Below are 24997 nucleotides of genomic sequence, written 5' to 3' on the forward strand. Positions count from 1 at the left end.
TTCACACACCCCTACCTGGCTCACATATCATTTATATTACCCTCCTGGTCCTTGTAAGTATTTCAGTTTTTTTTGTTTGTTTGCTTTTATTTTTGGTATTTTAGTTTTTGAACTTCACATACAGAGGAAAAGGCCGCCATGGGCCTCAGCAGAGCTTTGCTCAGTCCATCAGCCTGCGTTTTGTACTCAGTGCCAAGGGAGGGCGGCTAGATGCAAATGCTCACTTAATCATCACACTTTTTCATACCTTATTATCCCTCCTATAGCTTTCAGCTATATCTGGTGTTTTCCATGTATGGAGCATTTCTGTCTCTTTCTCCAGGGATCTTTTTATATATACCTACATATAGAAGATTGGTGTGAAAGTGGTGGCTGTGTGGTAGGTGGTAGATTGGTGCCTGACTGCTTTGTGTTAATAACCACTCATATAGACTTTCAGCCAACCTCTTTTTAGTTCCACCTTTTATATGCTCCCTCCCCTCCCCACCCCCACCTCAGCCTCCCCATTTTGTGGTAGTTGGTACCATCATTTCTGGGGCCTTTTTTGGGTGCTCTGGACAGGGTATATTAGTTTGCTTCTTGTTCACATTTCTTGATTGCTAGTGCTTAGGCTTCAACTTTCTTTAGTTTGCTTAGGTCACCACTCCTTCAGACACTTGATGATCATCAGAAAAATTTGATTGTCGCTTAGGTCCTCAGTTCTCCCTTCTCCTATCCTTGTGAGTTTATATCCTTTTTTATTCTTTCTGTAATTTTAGTGAAGTGTCTAGAGGGAGAGAAGAGATTAAAAAACATTTAATTTTCCATTTTTTCCCCTGATACAGCTTTTTCTTTCAAAAACTAACTACATTAATGTGTTCTGACCTTAAATTTTTACTTGATTCTATTCTTTTTCCATCTTGCCTTAATTTTTATGTTTAAAGTTTTCAAAGTTTCACTTGTACAATGAATACTTTTATGTACTTTTTGTCTATAGATTAACCAATTGTTAGTTTATTTATTTTGAATAAATACTGTTTAATTTCAGTAAATATGGATTGTAGCAATATTTTAGTGTCTCATATTCTGAGTATATATAATAACTTTTTCAGTTTGTCTTCTGTTGATGGACATTGTTTGCTTCTTGTAAATGCTTTAAAAAGCTTATATGTACATTTTCTTGTTATAAATGAACTCATTAGGCATCAGAGTGCTATTTTTTTAAACATACTACCAGTTTTTTAAATAATCTGTAACCAACAGCGTATGTGATTATCATTTTATATCCTAGTGATTGATTTTCTTTTCTCCTCCACTAGACTGTGAGCATCCTAATTTGTTAGTAAAGCCATGGACTTTCCCTCCCTACCACAAACACTTATTAAATGATAATATATATGTGCCAGGCACTCTTCAGTCTGTATCTTGCTAGTCCTTTTTTGCCTTACTTGAGACTGTAGACTAGTCCCCTTTTCACGTCCTTTGGGGACCACACTCTTGTTTTTCCTGTTCTAACTATTCCTTATCTTCTTTAAGTATTATTTCTTCCTCTGCATTCACTGTAAGAATTGATCTCTTTCAGTTTTGTCTCTGTCTCATTGTGTTTCTTAGTCATGATTTTAATTGCCACCTATATGCTGATGACTCCCATTAAACCCTTCCTAAGCTTTACATGTGTAATTGTAAAAACCTAATGGATCTCTCCAAGCTTCCTCACATTCAATATACTCTTATCAGAATTTATCATCTTTTCTTCATCATGCATTCATTTTCTTACATTTCCTTTCTATATGATAATACCATCGTTCAAGTTTCCCAGGACAGAATCCTGGGTATTATTCTAAATTGCTTCTGTTTTCAAGCTCCAAGTTCTACTGACTTTTCCTTCCAGATATTTCCCAGATTTAGCTCTTTCTTTTCTTCTAGAAGTAGGAGTCTACTTTTTGCTTCCAGGTTTTTTCGGTTCTCTACTGTACTGGTAGAATGAACTATCTGAATTGTATCTGAGTCTACGGCCATACCACCCTGAACGTGCCTGATCTCCTCTGAATCGTATCTAACTGTGTCTTGTTTCCCTTCTGCCAGGAGTTTGTATCTGAATTATATCTGGCTGTATCCCTTTCTTATTATGACAGAACAGAATCTCTGTTACTGGGTCAGTGACTGCCTCTCTAGGTTTATCATTTACTACTTCCTGCCTCGTTTATTATTTTCTAGTAATATATAATTATCCATATGCTCTGTACATCACTGTACTTTGAAACAAACTGTTATCTCTGCCTAGCATGCCCTTTTTCTTTTACTTGGGTTAGCCTTTAATTAAAATTTTACATAATCATCCTCTCTGTTTAGTTTTCTCTTTCTTCCAGCATGGGCAAAAGGTACCATTTCTGTGTCTCCATTGTGATCATTGTACTGACTGCATACTATTAGAGTGTTTATTTTTCTGTCCTTGTATACAAAGATTGTTCTATTCAGTGAAAAAAAAATCTTCAATGTGTAAAATAAAGTAATGGTTCAGTAATTTTCTTGATAATGTGTGTCTAAAAATTTTAGGTTATTAGAATCATCTATTTGCAGTTTGTTTTCTTTATAAATCTAAGCTAAACTGGGGGCTGGCCTTCTCATGGATAGATATGTGCTCAAGGAGTACAAATATAATTTTTATCTCAAAGGAAAGATGAGCATTGCTGCTGAAAACATAGTAATGCCAGAACCTAATGCCATTTAGCTTACCTTCTCATTTGAAGTACTTGTTGCCTCTTCCTTGTCCCTGCCTGAAATTTGCATGCATAGTATAATGTTCTGCTGTTTGAAGATAGTGGGTCAAGAATTTTCATATTCACTTCCTAGATTAGATTTGAAAACATTAAAATTATGACTAAATATCTTTAGGTTCGTTTTACTTACCTGGAAAAATAAATAACATTTGCCAATTTTATTAGAAATTGGGCTGAAAAATTGTAAAGATTTTGAGAGACCTTTTCTTACCTATCTTCTATTTCTGAATTATAGTTACAGATGTAGAGCTGAAACGACTGAAAGATGCCTTCAAGAGGACCTGTGGACTCTCGTATTACATGGGCCAGCACTGTTTCATCAGGGAAGTGCTTGGGGATGGAGTACCTCCAAAAGTTGCGGAGGTAATCTTTACATTCTAGGTTTTATTTTCAGATAGTTATCCACCAGCCTGATTTCTTGAGGGGCCTCCTGGTTTTAACAAATTTAATCTTCCCCCCAGTTATTAGTTATCAGTTTTCTTACCGAGTAGGTAAATAGGTCTTGTTTTAGATGTCAGTATGGCTGTGTTCTTAGAGGTCAAATGGAAGTATGGTAGAGATACAATTCTGCTTCTTTTGTACTTCTGAGCTTTAATAGCTACTGATTATAATCATGAAATCATTTGTATAACTGGCCTTATTTTTATAAACTTCATCACTTTGACATAATTTTTATATTGGGACTATGTTTTATAAATTTTATGTTAAAGAAAACCTTTCCAAATAGTAAAATCTAATTAAATTAATTCTATAAAATTAAATGTTATAAATGAAACACTAGCTAATTGGAACTTGTGAAGGCTTATTTAAATTCTACTAAAATTTTTAGGCAGAGATAAAATGTGCTAAGTTGACACAAATATTCCCTTTCTAAAAATAATGTGTTTACTATTTTATAGGAATATGCACAGATATTTATTGTGTCATTCTAAATGCAAAATGAGAATAAAAGTAATAAAACAGTGAAAATTATAATAGGAATTTTAAAATATAGCTAACATACAATAATATATTAGTTTCAGGTGTATACCAGAGTTATTCAATATATTATACTAGCATTTAAGACAAAAAGATGATAAGAAAATAGGAAGATTAATTCATACTGAAACAGAGAACCCAGTTAGTCATATTAGGGAAAAAGTTAACCCTGTCATAAATCTGAAATAATGACCAAAAAAAGCACATAATTTTACATAAGAATGCATATAAGAGAATTAATAAAAATCTTTAAAAATAAGTAAATAGATAGAGCTTAGAGGTGAAAAATAAAATATATTGTAAAAAAAGAAGAAAAAGAAAAATGGTTCTAGCTAGTTTATACTAGGTAAATATATCATCCGTGCTAGCTAACTTTACTTAAGAACTCACTCCATGTGTTTTCCATAATAAAGACACATCCTGCAAAAAATAATTTATATAGTATCATATAAAAATTTGGAATTTAGAATATTTCATTTTAGGATATAACTAGCAATTTCATGAGATAATATAAGTTGCCAGTTAGAGGAAGGGATTTAAACTGAGTCCATAGTAATTAATTCAAGATGCTTCCAAATTCAAATACAGATTTTTCCCACTACAGAAAGTAGAACATTCCTAATGAAACCTTTTGTAAGCCTAAATGGCATAGAATGAATACACAGAATAAATCAAGATAAAGTACAGATGCTTACAGACACAGTTCAAAGTATGGCATCTTGATGTTGAGATGCTGAGTCTAGTTCCTGGGGAAGGAGCTTGGTAGTGCTACTCTCACTACTCCTGGTATATACTGCCTCTAATGGCTCACTGTAAAATAAACACTGAATGTTGTTTTTGCTTTCACTTTTTTTAATAAATGTGAAAATTCTCTTTGTATTTCCTTCAGTTAGTGAAAACAAGTACTAATGTAGGTCTTTTGTAAAAGTGAAGTAGCCTAAAGGGAACTTTCAAAAATCGGGCGATACCCATATATGCTGACTTCAGCTTTTCTTTTCCCTTAGCTCTTTTTTTAAAGTCAAAACTGTCAGACTCAATGTAATTCATGGTGCTGAGAAAAAGTTACATGAGAATATCTGACTCTTCTCTTTGGATGATTTATAAAGATTTTCATGTGTACATCTCTACACCTGTAAACAGATAGCCATTCAGGTCCTTGTCCATTTTTTAGTTGGTTTGATCCAAGTCAGATACATAATTTGCTAATGTATTCTCCCATTCTGTAGGTTGTCTTTTCAGTCTCTTGATGGTGCCCTTTGAAACACAAGAGTTAAATTCTGATGAAATCCAATTTACCTGTTTTTCCCTTTATCACTTTTGATTTTGGTATTGTATCTAAGAATTCATTGCCTAACCCAAAGTCACAAAGATTTATCTTTTTGTTTTCCTCTAAGAGTTTTATTTCTTACATTTACATCTCATCTATTTCATGTTAATTTTTGTGTATGATGTGAGGAGTCTAACTTTGTTCTTTTACAGATGGTTCTCCAGTTCTAGGACCATTTGTCGAAAATGCTAGTCTTTCCCATTGAATTTTCTTGTCACTCTTGTTGCAAATTAGTTGACGATAGCATAAGGTTTTATTTCTGGATTCTCAATTCTATTTCATTATTTCTGTGTCTGTCCTCATGTCAGTATCACCTTGTGATTACTGTAGCTTTGTAGTAAGTTTTAAATCAGAAAGTGTCTTTTCTCCAGCTTTGTCTTTTTTCAAGTTGTGTCTGTTCTGGGTCCCTTGATTTACATATGAATTTTAGGATTAGTTTGTCAATTTCTGGGGGGAAAAAAAGCAGATTGGATTTGATAGGGATTGCACTGAATCTATAGATTGATTTAATGAGTATTGCCATTTTAACAATATTTAAGTCTTCTGATTTTTGAAACGAATGTTTTTTCATTTATTTCGGTTTTTAATTTCTTTCATGATGTTTTATAGTTTTCAGTGTACAAGTCAAATGCCTATCAACTGAACAATATATAGTGTATCCATACAGCGTAATATTTGTTAACAAAATGGGATGAAGTTTTTAGATGTGCATGGTTGAACCTTCAAAACATGCCAAATCAAAGAAGCCAAATATAAAGACTGCATATTTTTTAATTCCATTTATATGAAATGGCCACAATAGACAAATCTACAGAGACAGAAAATAGATTAGTGGTACTTTGTTAAAATTTTAGCTGATTTTTTTTCTTACTCTTTTGCATGGCAGCTGCATCTTCCTCCCATGCTCTGCATTGGAGAGGCAGTCTGAGTATATTGTGTTTGGGAGGAATCTGTCCTTCTTGGGGTGTTAGACTACTTAGTTGCCTTGCGATCTGAACTTTCTGATGGGCCTAAGAGATGTAACATTATAGTTTATCTGGCTTTTTCTAGTTTTTTGTTTATGAGTGGCATTCTTTCAGGCTTTCTGTATCTCAGGTGGAAGTGGAACTCGCTGCAGTATTATTTTTATATGACTATTTCATAAATTTCATTTAACCCAAAACTATTTCAAGAATCTCTGTTTTTTTGACTATCTCTAAGAGTCATCCCTGGCTACAATAATTAATTGTTTTATAAGAATGATCTTAATTTTAAATTGTAAAATCCGCAATGATAGTTTCAGTTTCACTATAGTTAACACTTTTTTGGTGTAAACTCTAGAACAGTATTAAACACAATAGAAATTATATAAATGCTTTTAGTGATGATGATGAACTTTTTTTGCCCTATTATTTACTGACTTAGGTTTATTTTAAGTGAGGAAGGGTGCTATTAGCATGCGGGTGTTGATTAGTACATATGTTATGTAAATTGTAAAGTATTTTAAGGAACTAAGTACTTCTTTGATTAATCTCTGCTATTTTGTCAGGAAAGGAAGCCTTTATAGCTTCTCATACAATAATCTAAAAAGATGAGTGAACCTCATTAAACTCAGTTCTGCATTCATAAAAAATGAGCTTGTGGCTTATTTCAAGCATCCTTCGAAGATAGGCAGGTGAGTAGATAGACTTCATCAGCTTTTGTGTGTTTAAGAAAGGGAGAGAATTTATGAGTGTAATTCATATATGCAGAGTTCTGAAGTTATTTGCTGAAGGAGAAATGGTATATCTCAAAATAGAAATATAAGTTGGGCAGGTAGTTTTGAAGCTTGAATTTAATTTTAGTGGATAGTAGACTCACTGAATAGGATCTGTACTCTATAGCTGCAGGGAAATGAAATTTAGTGATGGGATTTATAAGCAAAGTGATTAGTTGCAAAGCTTAGGAAGTAATCATGGACCCAGTGAGACCTTAAAACCTTACAGAGAGCTTGGGCCTTACATCTGGGTAAAGAAGGTCACCTACTCTTGGCAGGATGCAGAAGTTAATGTTTTGAGGCACAATAGCATTATTTTAATGTCAGTATCTCAGTAGGAAAAGCCACAGGAACCACTTAAGTTGCCAATTGTGGATGGAGAGAGAACTTTATGCCCTAGTTCGTAAGTGTTTTTCTTTATAGTAGAAGTAATAACATATATCTTTGAGCAAGGAAGGGTGTTTTTGGAATCTTAGTGCAAAAGGATGATGAGCTTAAAAAGAAAATAACTTTACTCTTTTATTAATTAAAGAAGCAATGTAAATTTCTAAATTATTTTCTGGAAGAGAGTAGCTATATATTTTTAGAGCAAAAGAGATTTATCTAGGATTGAACTGAACTCCCATTTTTTTACCTTCTCTGAAGACTTCCTGTGATTAATTCCAAGTCAGAGGCTGTTTTGGATAAGGAATAACATGACAATTTACAATTTTTAGAATTTAAGCATTGATTTCATTAGACTCATTATTTCTAGGACAGGTTAGTGTAATTAATATCTTGATGCAGTTCTAATCTTGCTTGTAATAGTATCCATGTGTTATTTGGAAGAAGCAAGAATTTGAGGAGGTTGAGAAAACAAGGTTAAAACAAAGTAAATGGAAAGTAAAAGAAAAATGCGTTCTATTTGAAATTGGACTTTTCTGAACCAAGGCCACTAACTCTTAATAATCCAAGTGTTTATATTTTCTTTAGGGTGTTGCTCACCCCTCCCCAGCCATGACCCACCCCCAAGGAAATCTAATAACAAAACATTTCCTTGTAGTATTAATTTGTAATTGTTTATTTGTTTTTACATTCATTTAAAAGTGGTTTTTACCATTTACAAAATCTTCTAGGCAAGTGAATTTATAGTAGCTACTCATTAACTATTCCTTTTAACTTAAATCCATATCTCAAGATTGATTTTGGTTCTGAATGACTGGCTAGTACAATAATACTGCTCACCTTCCTCCATATAAGCTGCCTCTGACAATTTTAGCCCACATTGTTTTTCTTCCATCTGTAAACTCTTACAAGTATTAAAGTCTGCCTCTGTACTACAGATCACAACATTTTATTTGATAACGGCTTGTTCACTAATTGTTCATTTAAATCTCATCTCTCAACTAAGTTACAATTCTTGTTGGGCAGATTTTATGACTTTTTAAAAACCTTCCCCAGGATACTACATATATAATATAAACATAATGAGTATTTGATTTATTAATGCTTTTATTTTTTTAGCAAAAAAAAATTCTGTTACAAGAGTGACCAGGAAACTGAAGTCAGTTAGCATTGCTAACTTTGCAATCTTTGAACATTTAACCTTTCTCAAATTAGAGGAAAATGCACATTTTAAGCAAAAGCAATCTTAGAACCTAGAGTGTGTTCAGACATAATGATCAACATGTGAATACAGCTGATTAGTAGGGTATTTTTTCATTATTATTGGTAAGTTTATGCTGAGGTATTCATATTGCATTTAGATGTCCCCTGGGACTAGGGACATGAATTTACTAGATAGTGTAGGTTTATGGGGACTCTCGACCGTAGAATAATGATTTGTTTGCTTCTTGTTTTCATGTGAGTTGATCTGTATTATTGATTACACCCCTTTATGTTGGATTTACTAGCACCCTGGGTGACAACTTTCTTGAAAACGCTAGTCTTTGATTGTTAGCTCTTGGTGCTATTGATCATTGACTGTTGTAACATATTAAAATAACTAATGTGTTTATATCAACCAGGGCGAAGCAATCTAAGTTTTCATTGGTAACAGTACATCCTGATCTCTACATTATAGCTGATAGGATACTGGTTTAAAATCTTTTCCTGTAACTAGAATCTGTAAAATATTCACTAGTCTTTATCTTAACTGCGTCACTTTTTGTTTACAGTCTAATATTTTAAATTTCAGTTTTTCAGTATTTTTCTTTATAAGACTGGACAAAAAAGGATTGCAGGTGTTCTATTAGATGAAGATAATAACCGAATATATCACTCTCTTCTTGTAAAATTACATATGAACTTTAAAAAAATGTACATTATCATCTAGATGATTCTTAACTGTCAAGTTTTATCCTAGAGTGATTTTTAAACAGCTTCATAAACTATTGAAAAAGTTTATAGTAGAAGAATTGACATGTCATTAAGGATCAGTGAGCTCCTTGTATAAAACATTACATGAGGTACATTACATAAATTATGAATGTTCTAAGTGGTATGCCAGATATCAAAGAAGTTATTCACTTATATTAGAACTAAAATACTCTTATAGAAAATAACTTATGCATAATCACTTGTTTTTAATCCTTGGTCTATTAACTGAGCTCATATACTGGTGTAGTAGATGATAAAAACAATTGGTATCCTGTTCATGTCATTCTTGATAAGACACTTTTAATCCAATAGTATGTTTCTTAATTGGTATTGTAAATTAATTTATAACTGGCGGTATTAAAAACTCTGCCAAAATTTAGCTAAGTTTGACTGTAGAAGTTGCAAAATCATATAAAAGGAATTCTAAATGGTAGGGAAAGCAACTAACATTTGCTAAACTTGGGTGAATGTAGAGCGGAGGCATCTGGGTTCTTATCCTTTTTCCCTCTCCCACCATGCCCATAGGTGGAATAAATATAGCTATATTTTATTGAGTACCTACCTAATAAATTTCTATTTGTAACAGAAATGAAACTATTTTTATGTTTGCCTTGTATAGGGTAGTTATTAAATTTTAAGGCTATCATCTTTGACTAATATAAGTTATTATATTCAGTATTTAGATAAAAAAGGGAGAAGAGTTGTAAAATATAATTGAACTTTATTTTCATATTTTTATCATTAAGTGGTAAATATCAGGATCTTTTCTTAATGTGCTTCTAAATGTAATTAATGCTTTATTTTTTCTGAGTAACTGATTGAAATATGAAGAGGAAAGAATTCATGTTCAGATTCATTTATATCCACAGCTTTGGGGTACATTTTTCTTTCCCAGTTTTCCTTTAAGTTATAAAAACATCTTGAATTACCTTTCTGGGAATCCGAGGTGTTGTCCCAAATATGCTAGCATGAAAAAGATGGACTCTCTATATAAAAAAAAGTCACCATAAACAAACAAACAAACAAGTAAATAAATAGAAAAAGATGGACTCTAAAAAACTGTTAGCTATGTAATTGCAGATATTATATGCTGTATACATTGCAGTTTAAATACATGTATGTACAACACATAAACAATGTAACTACATATATTGTAGGTTCAAATATAAATATATAACATTTTATAAAAAAATTGTGGTTTTTAGGATTATTTTTGTTATTAAGAAATATTTCAGTCAGTTTTGGGATTTTCAGGGACGTATTCTCCGGAAATAAATGAAGAAACATGAAGAAACAGCAATATATCCTCCTATATTCATGCAAACTAGTATCGGATAGAAAATTATTTATTGAAAAATGTTTATATATTACAGCTAAAAAGGAAGTCCTTATGATAGTCCATTCTTTTTTTACAGTATTTTTCTTTAGTAAGTCTTGTTTATTCCCATTATTTAGACTAGATAGTTGTTATAAAATGTCTTTGAATAAAAGTTCTTTGAAATGAACTCACCCAATAATAGCATACAATAAATGAGTTACAACACATACAGTAAAACTTATCAGTGTATTTTCTCCCATATTAACTTGGCATTCAAAATTAATTAATTAATTTTCTCCCATATTAATTGATAATTGTTCTCTCAACAATATATATTTTAAAATTAATTCATGGCAATATGTTTTAAAGAAATGTAGCTTTGTATTTTTAGTTACTAAAGTTAGATAACTGAAGTTTTTATTTTTATTTTCCTCAGAAGTGATGATACTAATAAAATATATTTCTTCATTGAGCAGCCTTTCTTTGACAGTCTTCCTTTTAAAATAGAAGCATATTTAAAATGTTAGGTCTATTCATCATAAATATAAGATGTTTTTCACAATGAGGATTTTCTCTTACTACTTTGTAAAACTGTATTCAGTGATTCCTCAATAAAACAGAAGATCTTTTAATATATGCAACAACGTGAATGAATCTCAAAACCATTATGCTAAGTGAAGGAATCCAAGTAAAAATGGAGCACATGCTCATGATTCCATTTATATAAAATTCTAGAAAATGCAAAGTAATCTGTCAAGAAAGGAAGCTTACTTGAAAGGAAGTGCTGGTATTGGTGCAGGAGGAAGAAGAGGAAGGGATAGATTACATAAGGATGTGAGGAAACTTTCAAGGTGATAGAAATGTTTGTTTTCTTGATTGTGGTGATGGTTTCAGTGGTATGACATGACATGACAAAACCGATTCATTGTACATTTAAATGTGTACAGTCTGTTATACCCTAGTTATTTCTCAAAAACTTTGTAAAACATTTAATTAGAATTACTTTTTGTGTTTTTTAGGAAGAATACTTAACGCTGCCTGGAGAAGTAAGCCTGAAGTATAAAAATTGACTATTGATAGAATGTATCATTTTTCTTTCAGTCTTTGTTAGGATATTTAGATTTTAGTTCTAACTTTATTTTTAAAGATTATGAAGTAAAAAATAAATCTAACTTTTCCTCGTCACTTAAGTTCTAAGGCTAAAGAACTTCTAACCCTTTTTCCAGAATTGTTGTAGAAGTTTAGGTATATGACCAGCTAGACTATAATTGGAAGAGTTAGAAGTGCAGTTAAATTGTAATGTTCTACTTGTTGACTTTGAGATGCGCCTGAAGTAGAGGGAAGAAGGATATGGGTTAGGTTAGGTTGGGGAAATTAGGGCAGTGAAAGGAAGGAATTCCCAATGATTAATTTGGAACTCTGCCTTTTCTCTCTTGATTTGTAGTTGTGGGTTAAATTAAACTTAGAAAATCAAAATTAAAACAAGATTTCAGAATGAGATCATTAAGAATAGATGGTCCAGGATAATTAGTTTCCAAGAAAAGTACAGACAGTAAAGCAAAATAAGAACAGATAAAGGGAGCCAGTTGTGAGACAAAGATCCAGTCTTAGGATCATGGATTAGGTGTGGAACAACAAAGAAAAAAATGATCCGGAGATCTCCACAGGCAGAATTCAGGGGTTCTAACTCCAAGGAGAGCAATTTTAACTTGAAACCTAGTAATTGAACCTGAAGCCTTAACAGACTCTTTCAAGCACACTAGGGGTCTAAAGAGAATTCTTCTTTGGGATGGGAATAAATCAGCAGTCAAAAAGGGACAAATGTTTGCTTTAAAGGAAGGTACTAAGTGAAAGGAGAGTTACAACCTGAATCTTCAACCAATGCCAAGCTCATTGAGAGGATATACTAATAATTTACCTCATTGATATCTAGTGATACTGTAGTTTATGTTCTGAGTGTGTCTTGTGGTTGTATATTTGAATAGCCTTTAGTAGACAAGGTATCTTTAGAGACCAAAAAAGAGGTTAAGACTGTGACTTTCAGGATTTGCAATCCATTTGGTGGTAGCAGAAAGTTACCTAAGGCAAACAGACATAGTAATCTGATTTGTCCAATCAATCTTGGGATTAGTTTATTGGTCTGACAGTCTGTCAGATATAAATAGGTAATGTACAGAGGTATTTTGGATATTTTGCTTAGTGAAAACTTGTTTGCTTTTGGACTTAAGGAAGAGAAGTAATAGTGTCCTATTCTGTAAATTTAAGAAAAATATTAGTAACTTACTCTCTGACTCATATTATCATATGGGTTCATGCCTAGCATGTAATAGTCAACAGTTCTGTGGGATATATACCTAACATAAACTTATGGAGCCCTGGATAATTCTTATGTTTAAAAAGAATGGTTTTCAGGGCAAATAAAATAAGGTATACCAAGAATATGGAACAATTAACATGTTTAAGTTCTTTCTGAAAATTTAATATTTTCCATTTAACAATTGATTCTTTAACAATAAAGTAACTTGACAGGATAGTAATCTATATAAGTAAAATTAATTTCTGTCTTTTAGAACATCCTGTGAGAATAATCAGACTTATTTTCATAAAACTTGGTAGGTCTTTTTGGGGGAGACAGGGCTTACATTATAGACTATTCTAAACCACGTGCATAAATTTTCCTTTGGTGATTCTCTGGGAGAACCTCAAAGAGGTAGCTATCTTACAGAGTTTCTCATACCGAGTCCAAGAATTCCATGTGACAACCACAGTGTTAAGTCCCAGTAGAATGAGAAAATAAACCATGTTGTCAAATATGGACCCTAAATCAAGTTACCAAGGCAGATGATTTGAAATTCAGGCTTTATGACTGACCCATGTATCTGTGGGAAATATATTACTCCTCCCTCCCACCCCCTCTCAAAAGTGACCGAAAAATAAGTTTTATTTTTCCTTTGTGTAAAAGAATTTCAAAGTTAGGCGTTGCAGGGATTGAATGGCAGCTCTACTTTGTCATTAGGGACCCAGGGCCTGTTTGATCAAAGATCCTTTCCTGAAAGTCCACCCATTGACTTCCCATTGCGTCTCATTGGCTGTCCCTAGTTGTAAGAGACTCTGGAAAGTATAAGTTTAAACAGGCACAGTAAGAGCTTGGAAAAAATTGGTGTTCTATTACTAAGGAAGAAAGAAAAAAAAATATATTGTATGAACAGCGAACATTACTGCCACAAGCTGTATAATGTAAGTTGTGTTATGACCTAGGGTAAGTAGAGACAGGAATTTACTTAAATAGATAGGACAGTGCTTCTGTATAGATGAAAATTATGTTTACTAAAATTGCCTTTAAAAATATAATAAATGTTTTAGTTATAGTTTCTAAATTGAATTACAGTGTTCTTTTGTTTTCAGTTACCCTCTGTTTCATGTTTGATAGTACTGTGCACTATTATTTGTTAATTGATTTAAATGAAATAGGTAATGGTGTTCATGGCAAACCTTTAAAACTTATAGAAGTATTTTTAGTGAAGAGTAAGCATTCTCCATTTTATCTCCATTACCTAGGGTCCTTCCTTAGCAGCATCCAGTTTTCTGTTTTGTAAATAAAGTTTTTAAATTATTATTTTTTTCATTGTGATATATGCACATAGTTAAAGCAGAATCAGAAAGAACTAGTGAAAAACTAGAGTTCTTGTCTCCACCTACCTCGATCTTAAGGGTTCTAGAGGGAACTACTTTATAGTAATAGCTTCTGGTATATACCTCTATTTTCTAATACTGTTCTTCACTGCTATTTCTTAGTTGACTCTAGATTTTATCCTTTGCTTTCCAGTTGCAGAAGATTTGTTGCTTTCTTATATATTTTTCTCCACATCTTCTCAATGCAATTATATCAATATTTTTGGTTAAATCAGTATTAGTTATTTACAAAATTATGACTGCAAATATCCCCTGCAACATAGTGTATTGTGATTTAGTTTTTTTTTTCCAATTTGATTTCTTGTTTTTGTCCCCTGGATTTAACAATCGCATTATTTTTTCATTTGCTTAGTTTTCATACATAGGGCTAAATCATCTCATACCCTCCAATAGCTTTTTAGTATAATTTTCCATGAGACAAAGGTTAGTTTTTCTTCTAAATGAATTTTTAGCTTAAATATTTTAGTTGTGATATATGTATATATATTGTCTGTTTGTCTGTCTGTCTATCTATATTGGGCTTTCTTTCTTTCCTTTATATTCCATGAACTTTTATGCTTTTTGGCCCTCATTGTCCCAACTGTGAATTTAAAAAGCTCTGATGCAAGGTTTAATTAACGAGTTTTCTTTATTTACTTTTGAAATATTGTGGGACATCAAGATAAAATATGGGAGGTGAATTAAGGGTGAATTTTAATCACATCATTTGCATGTTGTTAAATTATCATTAATAAAAACAATAGGAATATATTAGATATAAAATTACATCTGTACTAAGCAGTTAACCTCAGAGGAAGGAGAAATCAGGCTTAAGAATTTTTTTTTCCCTTGCCTCATGTGAAAGAAACTGAGATAGTCCTTTAAAAATAAAATTAGTAGCATGTGTGAAAATGTGTTTTAATTTTTGACAGATTCTAGCTAGAGTTTAGCTTTTTTAATAGTTTCAGTTTATAGCTGGTACTGTTCGTAGAAATTAGTAGTAGGCAAAATAATTTGCTTAGGTATTTTATGTATGGGTGGCAATTTTACCAGCTCTAAGGAATGATTTCTTCGTTAATTTCCAAGTGAAAGAAACAATAGAAGTGTTTTGACTTTTATATAGAAAATAGTGCTCGCGTATAATACCTCACATTTAGATTAATTATGAATTATTTTTTCCATCTTCATTCTTTCTTGCATTTGATTTTCAAAAATAAAATTTGGGAATGAGGAATAAAAACGCCTTGCAGGAGCAGTCTTCAGAAAAGTGTGTTAAAATTTGTTATATGTACCAGATCTTTGTTTTGAATGAAATAGTAGTATTTTTTTCCTAACAGTTTCCTAATTATTGATATATAATGCATGCTATTTAATTCACCCATTTAAAGTATACAGTTAATGCCCTTTAGTTTGTTCAAAGAGTTGTGCAGCCATCACCACAATCAATTTCATCACCCCAAAAAGAAACACTATACCCTTTGTCATTCTTTTCTTTCCATATCCTCCCCTGCCAGCCCTAGGCTAAATAATGTACTGATTACTTTCCATCTCTATAAAGTTACCTATTCTGGAATTTCTTATAGATGGAATCATAAACTATATGGTCTTCTGTGACTGGCTCCTTTGACTTAGATGAATTTTGAAAACATGCTATGTTGCAGCATGTATCAGTCCATTCCTTTTTATTGGTGATATTTGGGTTATTTCCACTTTTTTGTTTATTCATGCATCTGTTGGTTGATATTTGGGTTATTTCCACTTTTTGGTTGTTAAAAATATGATTCTTTGAACATGCTTCGGACAGATGTTTTCATTTCTTTGGTATATGCCTTGGAAGAGATTTCTGGGTCATATAGTAACTGTTTAACCATTTGAGGAACTACCAGACTGTTTTTCAAGGTGGCTGCACCATTTTACACTACCACGGACAGTGTATGGAGGTTCCAGTTTCTCTGTATCCTTTCTACCTTTGTTACCTGTGTTTTAATTATAGACATCCTAGAGAACCAAAATGAAATGCCATTGGATTTTAAGTCACATATAACATACATTTTTTCTGATTTGTAGTGTAATACTTATTGAATTTATCCCTCTAAGAACAATATTCTAAAAGTATAATTTAGATGTACAGAGGTACCTACTTTACTCACTTAAAAGAAACAGGATATTGAGTCTCAAGATCTATTAAGCACATCTTGTACAGCAGTGGACCTATTTTGTACCTAGTACTCACATTTAGAAAAACTTTTTTCTGCATCTCATAAGGACTTATGCTTTGGTACTATTTATTTCTGCTCATCAGCTTTATTCAATAGTTGCTGAGTGCCAACTATAGGCACTTTATCAGAAAAGGGTGACTAAAGTCGAGGACAAACTTGAAATATAGTATCTTTATGTAGTATCACTAAGGTTATGAAGAAAGCCATCTGATTAAAATAATTAACACTGAAGTGTTAATGATTAATAGACTATGCCATCACAAGGAGTCGTCTTTCATAACAAGAAGAACTGAAAATGACAATAACAAAACAAAAATTATAATTTCCCTAAATCTCCTAGATTTTCAACTAGTAGATTTAGGGAAATTATATTTTTGTTTTGTTATTGTTATTTTCAGTTCTAAAATTTCCATTTGGTTTTTTGTTATGTCTTCCATTTCTATGCTGAGGCTTTCCTTCTTTCCATTCAAAAGTATTTACCCATATTTCTTTGGGCATTTTTATAATGGCTCTTTCAAAGTCTTTGATAAGTCCAGTATCTGTCATATGTAAGGGTTGATGCCTATTGATTGTCTTTTTGTAAATGAATTAAGACTTACCTGGTTTTTTATATGCTGAATAATTTTAGATTATAGTCTAGACATTTTAAATATGTTACAAGATTCTGAGTCTCTATAAATCCTATGGAGACGTTGACATATTTGTTTTATCAGATCATTGATATTGATGGGTTCAGTCTGCAAGTTCCAACCAGTGTTCTTTTGGTTGTGGTTCCAGTGTTAGTTTTCAAAGACTTTGCAGTGTTATTTGGATCTTTACCACATGTTCCTCACCTAGTGGCCAGTCTGGAACCTGGGCAGTGATCTACCCTAAATTTTAATTCTCAGACTTTGTTTTGTTGGTTAGGGTCAGATCATATAAGTGCAGTTAGGAGGTGAACCCAGCAACTTTCCTGAGCTCCTTTTTCCTCTCAGTATCCATAATACTTTTCCTTTTCTTGGAGCTCCCATTTTCAGTCCTCTTATCAGAAAGCTGGTGCTTTAGTTGCCCTGCTGTGCCACACACTTCCGGCTATTGTGCCTGTGTCCAGAGCCAAGCTGTAGGACAACAGAGAAAGGAAAAAACAATGGCGTTTGTCTCACTTTCTTGGGACCATAACTACTCTGGAAAGTGTGGTAGGCCGAATAATTGCCCTTCAAATCTCTAGATCCTGATCCCTGGAACCTGCATGTGGCATGTGTTTGTGGAATTGTGGTAATAAATATGCATGTTCTAAAATGCCAAGTTTATTGCTTCTTACTCTATCTGAAAAAAATTTATTAGAGAAATCTTCCTTCACTACTGGATATAGATTTGTATAATTACAGTTTGAGATTTTCAGTAGTGATTACTCTGAAAATTTATTGCGTGGGTGATATTGTTCTAATGATATTAAAGATATTTATAACTTCTTTTGTTTTATAATGAGTGTTCTAGTTGCCCTTGTGATTTAATAAAATAAAATCCAGCTATTGATAGATAGCTAGATCAAAATTTTCTCCATCTGAAAAGACTTCTAAAAATCTAAGAAAATAAGCTTTCAAAACGAAGATACTTATTAATGAGATGAGGAAGATTTAGAGTAATTAAGCACATGTATGGGAAGATGTATACATCTGTTTTTTGATTAAGGTTTTACAAAATGTTGTGCCAAGAAATAATAATTAAGTTCTTTATTTTTCTTCTTCACTGTGTCTCCCTTACCCCCATTTGATGCCTTGCACATAGATGCACAATAAATATTTATTATGTGAGGTATAATTTTTATCACTTACTTAGCTTTATGAATAGTTTATGTTTCCTTTTTTTTAATTGGAAAAGGGTTATGTTATTTCAAAAAAGGGTTTTGTTGTTTTCAAATAAGTCCAAGTTTTAAATGTGTCTATCTTTGTGGAATTGAATTATTTCCCTTTGTTATCGTGCCCTTATGAGAAAAACTAGCTATTAAAGCTAGTAGTAGGGAGAAAGTATTATTTCAAATACATTTAATATTAAAATTTTTCCTAAAAAAATTCTTTCTGTGGTACATTTACACAAATACTCTGAAGATCTGTTCATTCTAAATTTTTTAATTGAAATTTTTATTAACATACAGATGCACATGCAGCTATTAAGAAAGAACACAAAGAGGTCCTTTTTATACTTTGCCCCAGTCTTTCCTGAAGGTAACATTTTGCAAATACATAATACCACAACCAGGATATTGACACTAATATGATCTACTGATATTTTCCTGCTTTCTGCAGTTTTATTTGGGTGTATATTAAATTCTATACAATTTTGTAACTCTCATGGGTTTGTGTATTCACAATCACAAGTCAAGATACTAAACAGTTGATGCAGTCACCAAAGCTTGATGGTTGGATAACCTTTGGATTTTCTGGTGTTACAGGTCTTCTGTTGGTAGAAATCACCTATGGAACCTATGTGCAGTATGGTTTGCTGTTGTCCATTAATCTTCTAGTACTATCTTTGATTTCTGGTTCTGATTGGGTTTCGTGTAGGGCACCCTCTTTTTTTTTGTTCCTGAGTATTAAGAGTCCCTCATCCAAGTGTGTTTGAGAATTCTTTTGTTTGTCCATACAGCCCTGAAAAAGGATCAACAGCTTAATTGTACTGGTATTTTGAAAGTTATGTATTGAAGTTTTATTGGATTGAAAAATAGTCCCTATTACTGATTTTCATTGTCTTTTTTTCCCCCCTCATTAAGGTCAGGATTATTTTTTAAAATAATCTCTGGAAACCACATTAAGCCCACACCAGCCTATTTATTTGAAGGATAATAGAATATTTATTTAATATCCTTGAACTCCAAAGAGATACCACCTGAACCATTTTAATTATCATCGGTCTGTTTCTCATTAGGTCGTTTGAAAGCATCATGTCATAAAGGCCAATGAAATTATCCTGTGGATAATATCAGTTTACCCTAAAACTGGCAATAACATAGTTATATATAATTACATAATTTACAGATGTTACAGGAGCTCCAAATAAAAGCAGTTTGTTTATTTGAAACTAAACCTTTCCTTCAGAAATACTATATTACTGTTTATTAATATTATATGCTAGTTACTTTATTAGCTTCTTTGCAAATACATCATTTAGTACTTTGAACAACTACATGGAGCTGGTTTATCCTATTAATGGGGATTTTAACTTTGAACACTTGGTTAAGATTGTGTTTTCCTAGTGATTCAGGAATTTTTATTCTATGATTTTATTATGTGATTTAAGTCATTTGACATTTTTTCATGATGCAAATACTGATATTATTACCATTTTATGAATGAGGAAAAGATACTGAGGCTTGAAGCTAGGTTACTTTCCAAAATAGGAAAATTAATGAGCAGATCCAGGATTCAAGTCTGTGTATTCAAATCCATATTGGGTACTGTTGTATGTTACTTCCCACTGCTGATGATAATAACTAACATTTAAGAAGTTATTTACCATGTGCCTGGCACTATGATAAATATTTTATATAATTAATTTATCTCATTTAATTCTTACCACACCATGTGAGGTGTAGATGCTCTTCTTATTAATCCCATTTTCTAGCTCAAGCTTTAAAATTTATTCAAGGCCACACAACCCCTAAGTACAAGAGCTAAGATTTGACCCTAGGTCTATTTGATTCCACAGTTGTTAACCACTATGTTTTACTAAAAACTCACCTGCAGTTGCATGTTCATACATTGATTTTCCATGTTGATTTTTTTTACTTTTATGTAAAATGCATATTACTGTCTTACTTGTCAATTGGACAACCGTTTTGTCTGGTGACTGTGACTTCATTTTTCCGCCTTAGTTAGGTCTTTGCCAGTATGATATGGCTTGTTAGGGCAGTTGGGAAATGCATATCTTTTTCCTTTCTTTTTCTCTTTTTGTATTTTTTTAATAGATGACACATTCTCATGGTTCAAAAGTTTAAAAAGAACAAAAGAACAGTGAAAAATCTTTCTACCTAGTCTCCTAGTCACTTAGTTTCCCTTCCCTGAAGGAAAGATGTTGCCAGTTTTTGATGTACTCTGTCTGTTAAGATGTATCTTATAAGTATGAATTGGAATACTTTATTTTTTAAAAAACTGCCCTTGTAGCAGTTTCCTTAGGTTTCTAAAACACTTTGTTACTCTGGAGTTTATAGTATCTAACTCTTGGGGATTCCTTCTTTCTTCTTCCCTCACCCCAGAACATCTAAGTTCTCTATTAATGAGTTTTAATTATATAATACAATGTTATTAACTGTAGTCACTATGTTTTTACATTAGATCCTCGACCTTATTCACCTTACAGCTGAAAGTTTGTACCCTTTTATGAACCTCACCCTATTTTCCCCACCCACCAGTACCTGGCAGTCACTTTTCTACTCTCTGTTTCTAAGAGTTAGATTTTTTTTTTTTTACTTGTCTTTCTTTTTCTGGCTAATTTCACATAGCATAATACCCTCATGGTCCATCTCTACATTGTCACAAATGGGAGGATTTCTCTCTTTCTTGTGGCTGAATAATATTCCATTGTGTATTTGTACCATATGTTCTTTACCCATTCATCTGTTGATAAACACATAAGGTGTTTCCATATCTTGGTTATTTTGAATAATGCTACAGTGAATATGGGAGTACAGATATATCTGCAATATCCTATTTTCATTTGGGATTGCTGGATTATATGGTAGTTCAATTTTTAATTTTTTGAGGAACGGCTGTACTGTTTTCCATAGTGGCTGCACCAATTTACATTCCCATCAACAGTGCACAGAGGTTTCCTTTTCTCTCCATACAGTACTGTATAAGATTAAGGTATGCAGCATTATGATTTGACTTACATGTTTTATGAAATGTTACCACAATAAATTTGCTTAATACCCATCATCTCATATAGATACAAAAAAAAAAGAAAAAAATTTTTTTTTTGTGATGAGAACTCTTAGAATTTACTCTCTTAACAACTTTCCCATATATCACACAGCAGTATCTCTTTGCTTTTTTTAATGATAGCCATTTTAAAGGCGTGAGGTGATATCTCATTGTGGTTTTGATTTACATTTCCCTAATGATTAGTAATGTTGAGCACCTTTTCATGTACCTGTAGATGATTTGCCGGTCTTTAGGAAAATGTCTGTTTGGTTCCCCTGACCTTTTTAAAATTAAAAATTAATTATTTAATTGATTATTTTGGTATTGTGTTGTGTGAGTTCTTTATATATTTTAGATATTAACTTCTTATCATAGATATGACTTGCAAATATTTTCTCCCATTCCATAGGTTTCCTTTTTGTTCTTTTGTTGGTTTCCTTTGCTTTGCAGAATCTTTTTAGTTTGTAGGCCCACTTGTTTATTTTTTCTTTTGTTGTCTAGAATGAGTATGTGTTTGGGTTAGTGTGGTGTTTCTCAGATTTACCTGATTATAAGGTATCTCAGAAAGCTGTTTATTTGTTAAATGTGTATCTTTGGTTACTGAGGGAACAAATAAGAGAAGAATGTCTTGGACAAAATAGTAGCCATTCTCCTAAATAGCATTTTAGAGCCCACAATCTTTGTAAAGGTAGCCCTAAGGCAGCATCTACATGTGACAGCACTTCACTGCCATTCCCTAGTTTCACTGTTCACGTCCCTCCAGGTTTATTGTTGCTAGTAGCCAGTGTGTATTGCAGAAAGAGAACTATATACTCAATTGCCTCATTACTTCTGACCAGAACTAGATTCCTGGAAAAGAAGGAATGAACAAAGGATAGCCAAAAATGTTACTACCCTGCTTGAGGAATGGAGGTCCAGGTTCTGGGAATGTGATTTTGGATAGATGCATTATCAGGGACATTTTTGGGATAAAGGGACCTGATAATGTCCCCTGCCCCTATAGCAGTTGCTCACTCTGTTTCTTTAGCTTACTTGTGACCACCTAATAATCTCAGCAGTGGGCACAGGGAAGGACCAGGAAAGGGAAGAGAGAGGGCAAAGACATATTCATACCTTTTATTACCTTTTAACCACATAGTGCAGATGCTTCCCCTTGGTAACGATATTTGTAAATGATGACTTCATTCTTATACTAGTCCTAAATAATAGAGATGAAATTACATACATTTGCAGTAGTATGCTTTTAGTATCTCAATATATAACCACGTTATAATTTAGGTAGAATTCTGGGTGTTAGCCAGGTGAATTTGATTATTAATTATGAAGGAAAATACATTCTGTATTCTAAACAGTCATTTTCACAAACTATAAATTTATAATTTGTAAATTAGGAATGATTTCCTTGTTTTTTAAGAACTAGAACTACTTGCAAGTTATTTTACAGGCTACCTTTGGGATAGGTTTTGTTTGATTTTGCTACTTAGTCTTTGAATTTTCTAGATAATTCCATGACCCCACAGACATAGACTAGATGAGTGAGATAGGTTAGGCCTCAAGTGAGTCACTTTTTTTTTTTGCTGGGTCCTACTGAGCTGAGAGCAGAGAGTGTTTGTGGTCAAATAAATGACAAAATTTGCTCTTTTAATCATTTGAAAGGTACATTTCAGTGACATTAATTACATTCAGAATATTATGGAACCATCACCACTGACTTTTTCTAAAATGTTTTCATCACCCCAAATAGAAACTCTACCTAATAGCTCCGCTTTCCTTCTCTCTAATCCACTTTCTGTCTCTATGAATTTAATTGTTCTATATGTTTCATATAAGTGGAATCATACAATAGTTGTCTTTTTGTGTTTGGCTTATTTCTGGCTTATTTCACTTAGCATAATGTTTTCAGGGTTCATCCATGTCGTAGCATGTGTTAGAACTTTGTGCCTTTTTATGGCTAAATAATACCCCATTATAACTAATAATTTTTAAAAACAAATTTTTCACTGAAATATGCTTCTCTGTTTAACATTTCTCTTACATTGTTAAAATTTTTTTATCTTGCTAAGTGTTGGAAATTGTAAATTGGTGTAGCAAATCAACTCAAAGATGTAGGATAGGAATTCAGTGAAATTTTTGTTTTTCGGCTCTACTCTGTTTAAAATTGGAGGAATTGAAACAATTCTTTGTATTCACCTGACTTAGTAGTTAGTCCCAACCTTATCTTCTGGCTTTAGAGATGAGGGTGGAGCTAGAAGCCACAGGGGTTTTGATATAGTATCATGATCCCAAAGTTTTTGCTGCCTCTACTAGAGCCCGTTTGGAAATTTGCTACCTCTTGGAGATGGAATTCAGCTATTTAAATTGAGAAACTGGAACTTTCCCTTCTGGCCAATAAGTCCTTTTTCCCTACTGCTCCTTAACCATAGTTAATATGCATACTATATAATCCCATGCTGTTCTCTTGATGGATTTAGATTAGCGAACAGTAGAATACTTAATTCTTTAATCACTACCATGCAGCATAAAATTGTACTTATGCAAAAAGGTTGTAGCTTTGTAGGCTAAAATTTCCAAGGTTGATTCTTCTATCCTTATATATACCGAGTTTTTAAGAAACTCTAATTTAAATACATTACATTTAATCTTGTTATCTTTAGTCAATGATTGTGTATTGTTACCTATTTTATTAGCCATTTCTCCCAGCTTTGTCATTTACAAATAATACACATGCCTTCCATATCATAATCCAAATCACTGATAAAAAATGCTTAAGAAGAAAATAAATGCTTAGGACTAGATGCTACTAGTAATTAGCAGTCCGTACCATGACTGTTGAATTGTGCTAGGTGGGGGCATGGAATCCAAGGAAGAGACAGGTGGTGTGGCAGTCTTCAGAGGTGTGTGAAGAGATAAGGAGTAAAGAGGAAGTTAGGCTGACTCCTGGGCATTTTTTAACAGAACCAAGATCATAAGCAAGTATAGAACATACTTGTAGGAACTGACTGTCACTGAAATTCTGGAGGATTGGGCAGATTAGGCTAGCACTGGGAGGAAGACAGGGTAGTTCAAATCGAAGATACAGTTAAGGTTCTCTAGTGCTGCAAGCTAGCTAGTGCAGGCCGAATATCTGGAAAAGCTTAAAGCTGGGGCAATTCCCTAACCAGTGGAAACTCCATGGCCCGGGCCCTGCAAGAAGATGGTCTCTAATGAACATCAAAGATGTTCAGGATTGCTTTGAATGAATCATTGATGTAAACCATTGATCAGTGGAATTGTCAGGTACAGAATTAAGTATTCTACTGTTTGCTAATCTAAATCCATCAAGAGAACATTCATATTTCTAAGGAGAGATGGCTTATCTGGTTTTCCTCCTACATCTTGGGACACTTTCTGTCTATTCCACTGACTCACCTTGCCCTGGTTGTTATACTATTTTAAGTGAACAGACTCTTAATTCAGCACCGGTAAACTTTTGTTGTGCTGTTTTGATGTGTCTGCTTTTTCCATTAGACTGTGATATCCCTGAGAGCAAGGATGATGTTTTCTTAACTCTTTGCATATTCTGCATCTGAGACATTTTATGAAATAGAGTTGGCATCACTGAAGGTTCTTTGATTCGATTCATATTTTTAATCACTATATGGCAAAACATTCCCCTTCCACTCTGGTGCCAGTAGAGTATATGCTCTCTGTGCACCACGTGTGTGGCTTTTCTGTATCAGGTGTTTCAGAAACT

The 24997-nt window shown here is 32.9% G+C and overlaps 1 protein-coding gene across 2 annotated transcripts in view; it reads left to right on the forward strand.

Annotated features, from left to right (window-relative positions):
* USP32 (ubiquitin specific peptidase 32) overlaps window positions 1-24997 on the forward strand; it is a 173949-nt gene that overhangs the window by 39905 nt on the left and 109047 nt on the right. For both annotated transcript variants that reach the window (XM_039885848.1, XM_039885847.1), the window contains exon 2: window positions 2995-3122. In XM_039885848.1, the coding sequence (XP_039741782.1) occupies window positions 2995-3122 (128 nt within the window). The remainder of the gene's footprint in view (window positions 1-2994; window positions 3123-24997) is intronic.

The sequence above is a fragment of the Pteropus medius genome, unplaced genomic scaffold, assembly GCF_902729225.1.
Source record: "Pteropus medius unplaced genomic scaffold, Ma_sr-lr_union100, whole genome shotgun sequence".
Taxonomy (NCBI): domain Eukaryota; kingdom Metazoa; phylum Chordata; class Mammalia; order Chiroptera; family Pteropodidae; genus Pteropus; species Pteropus medius.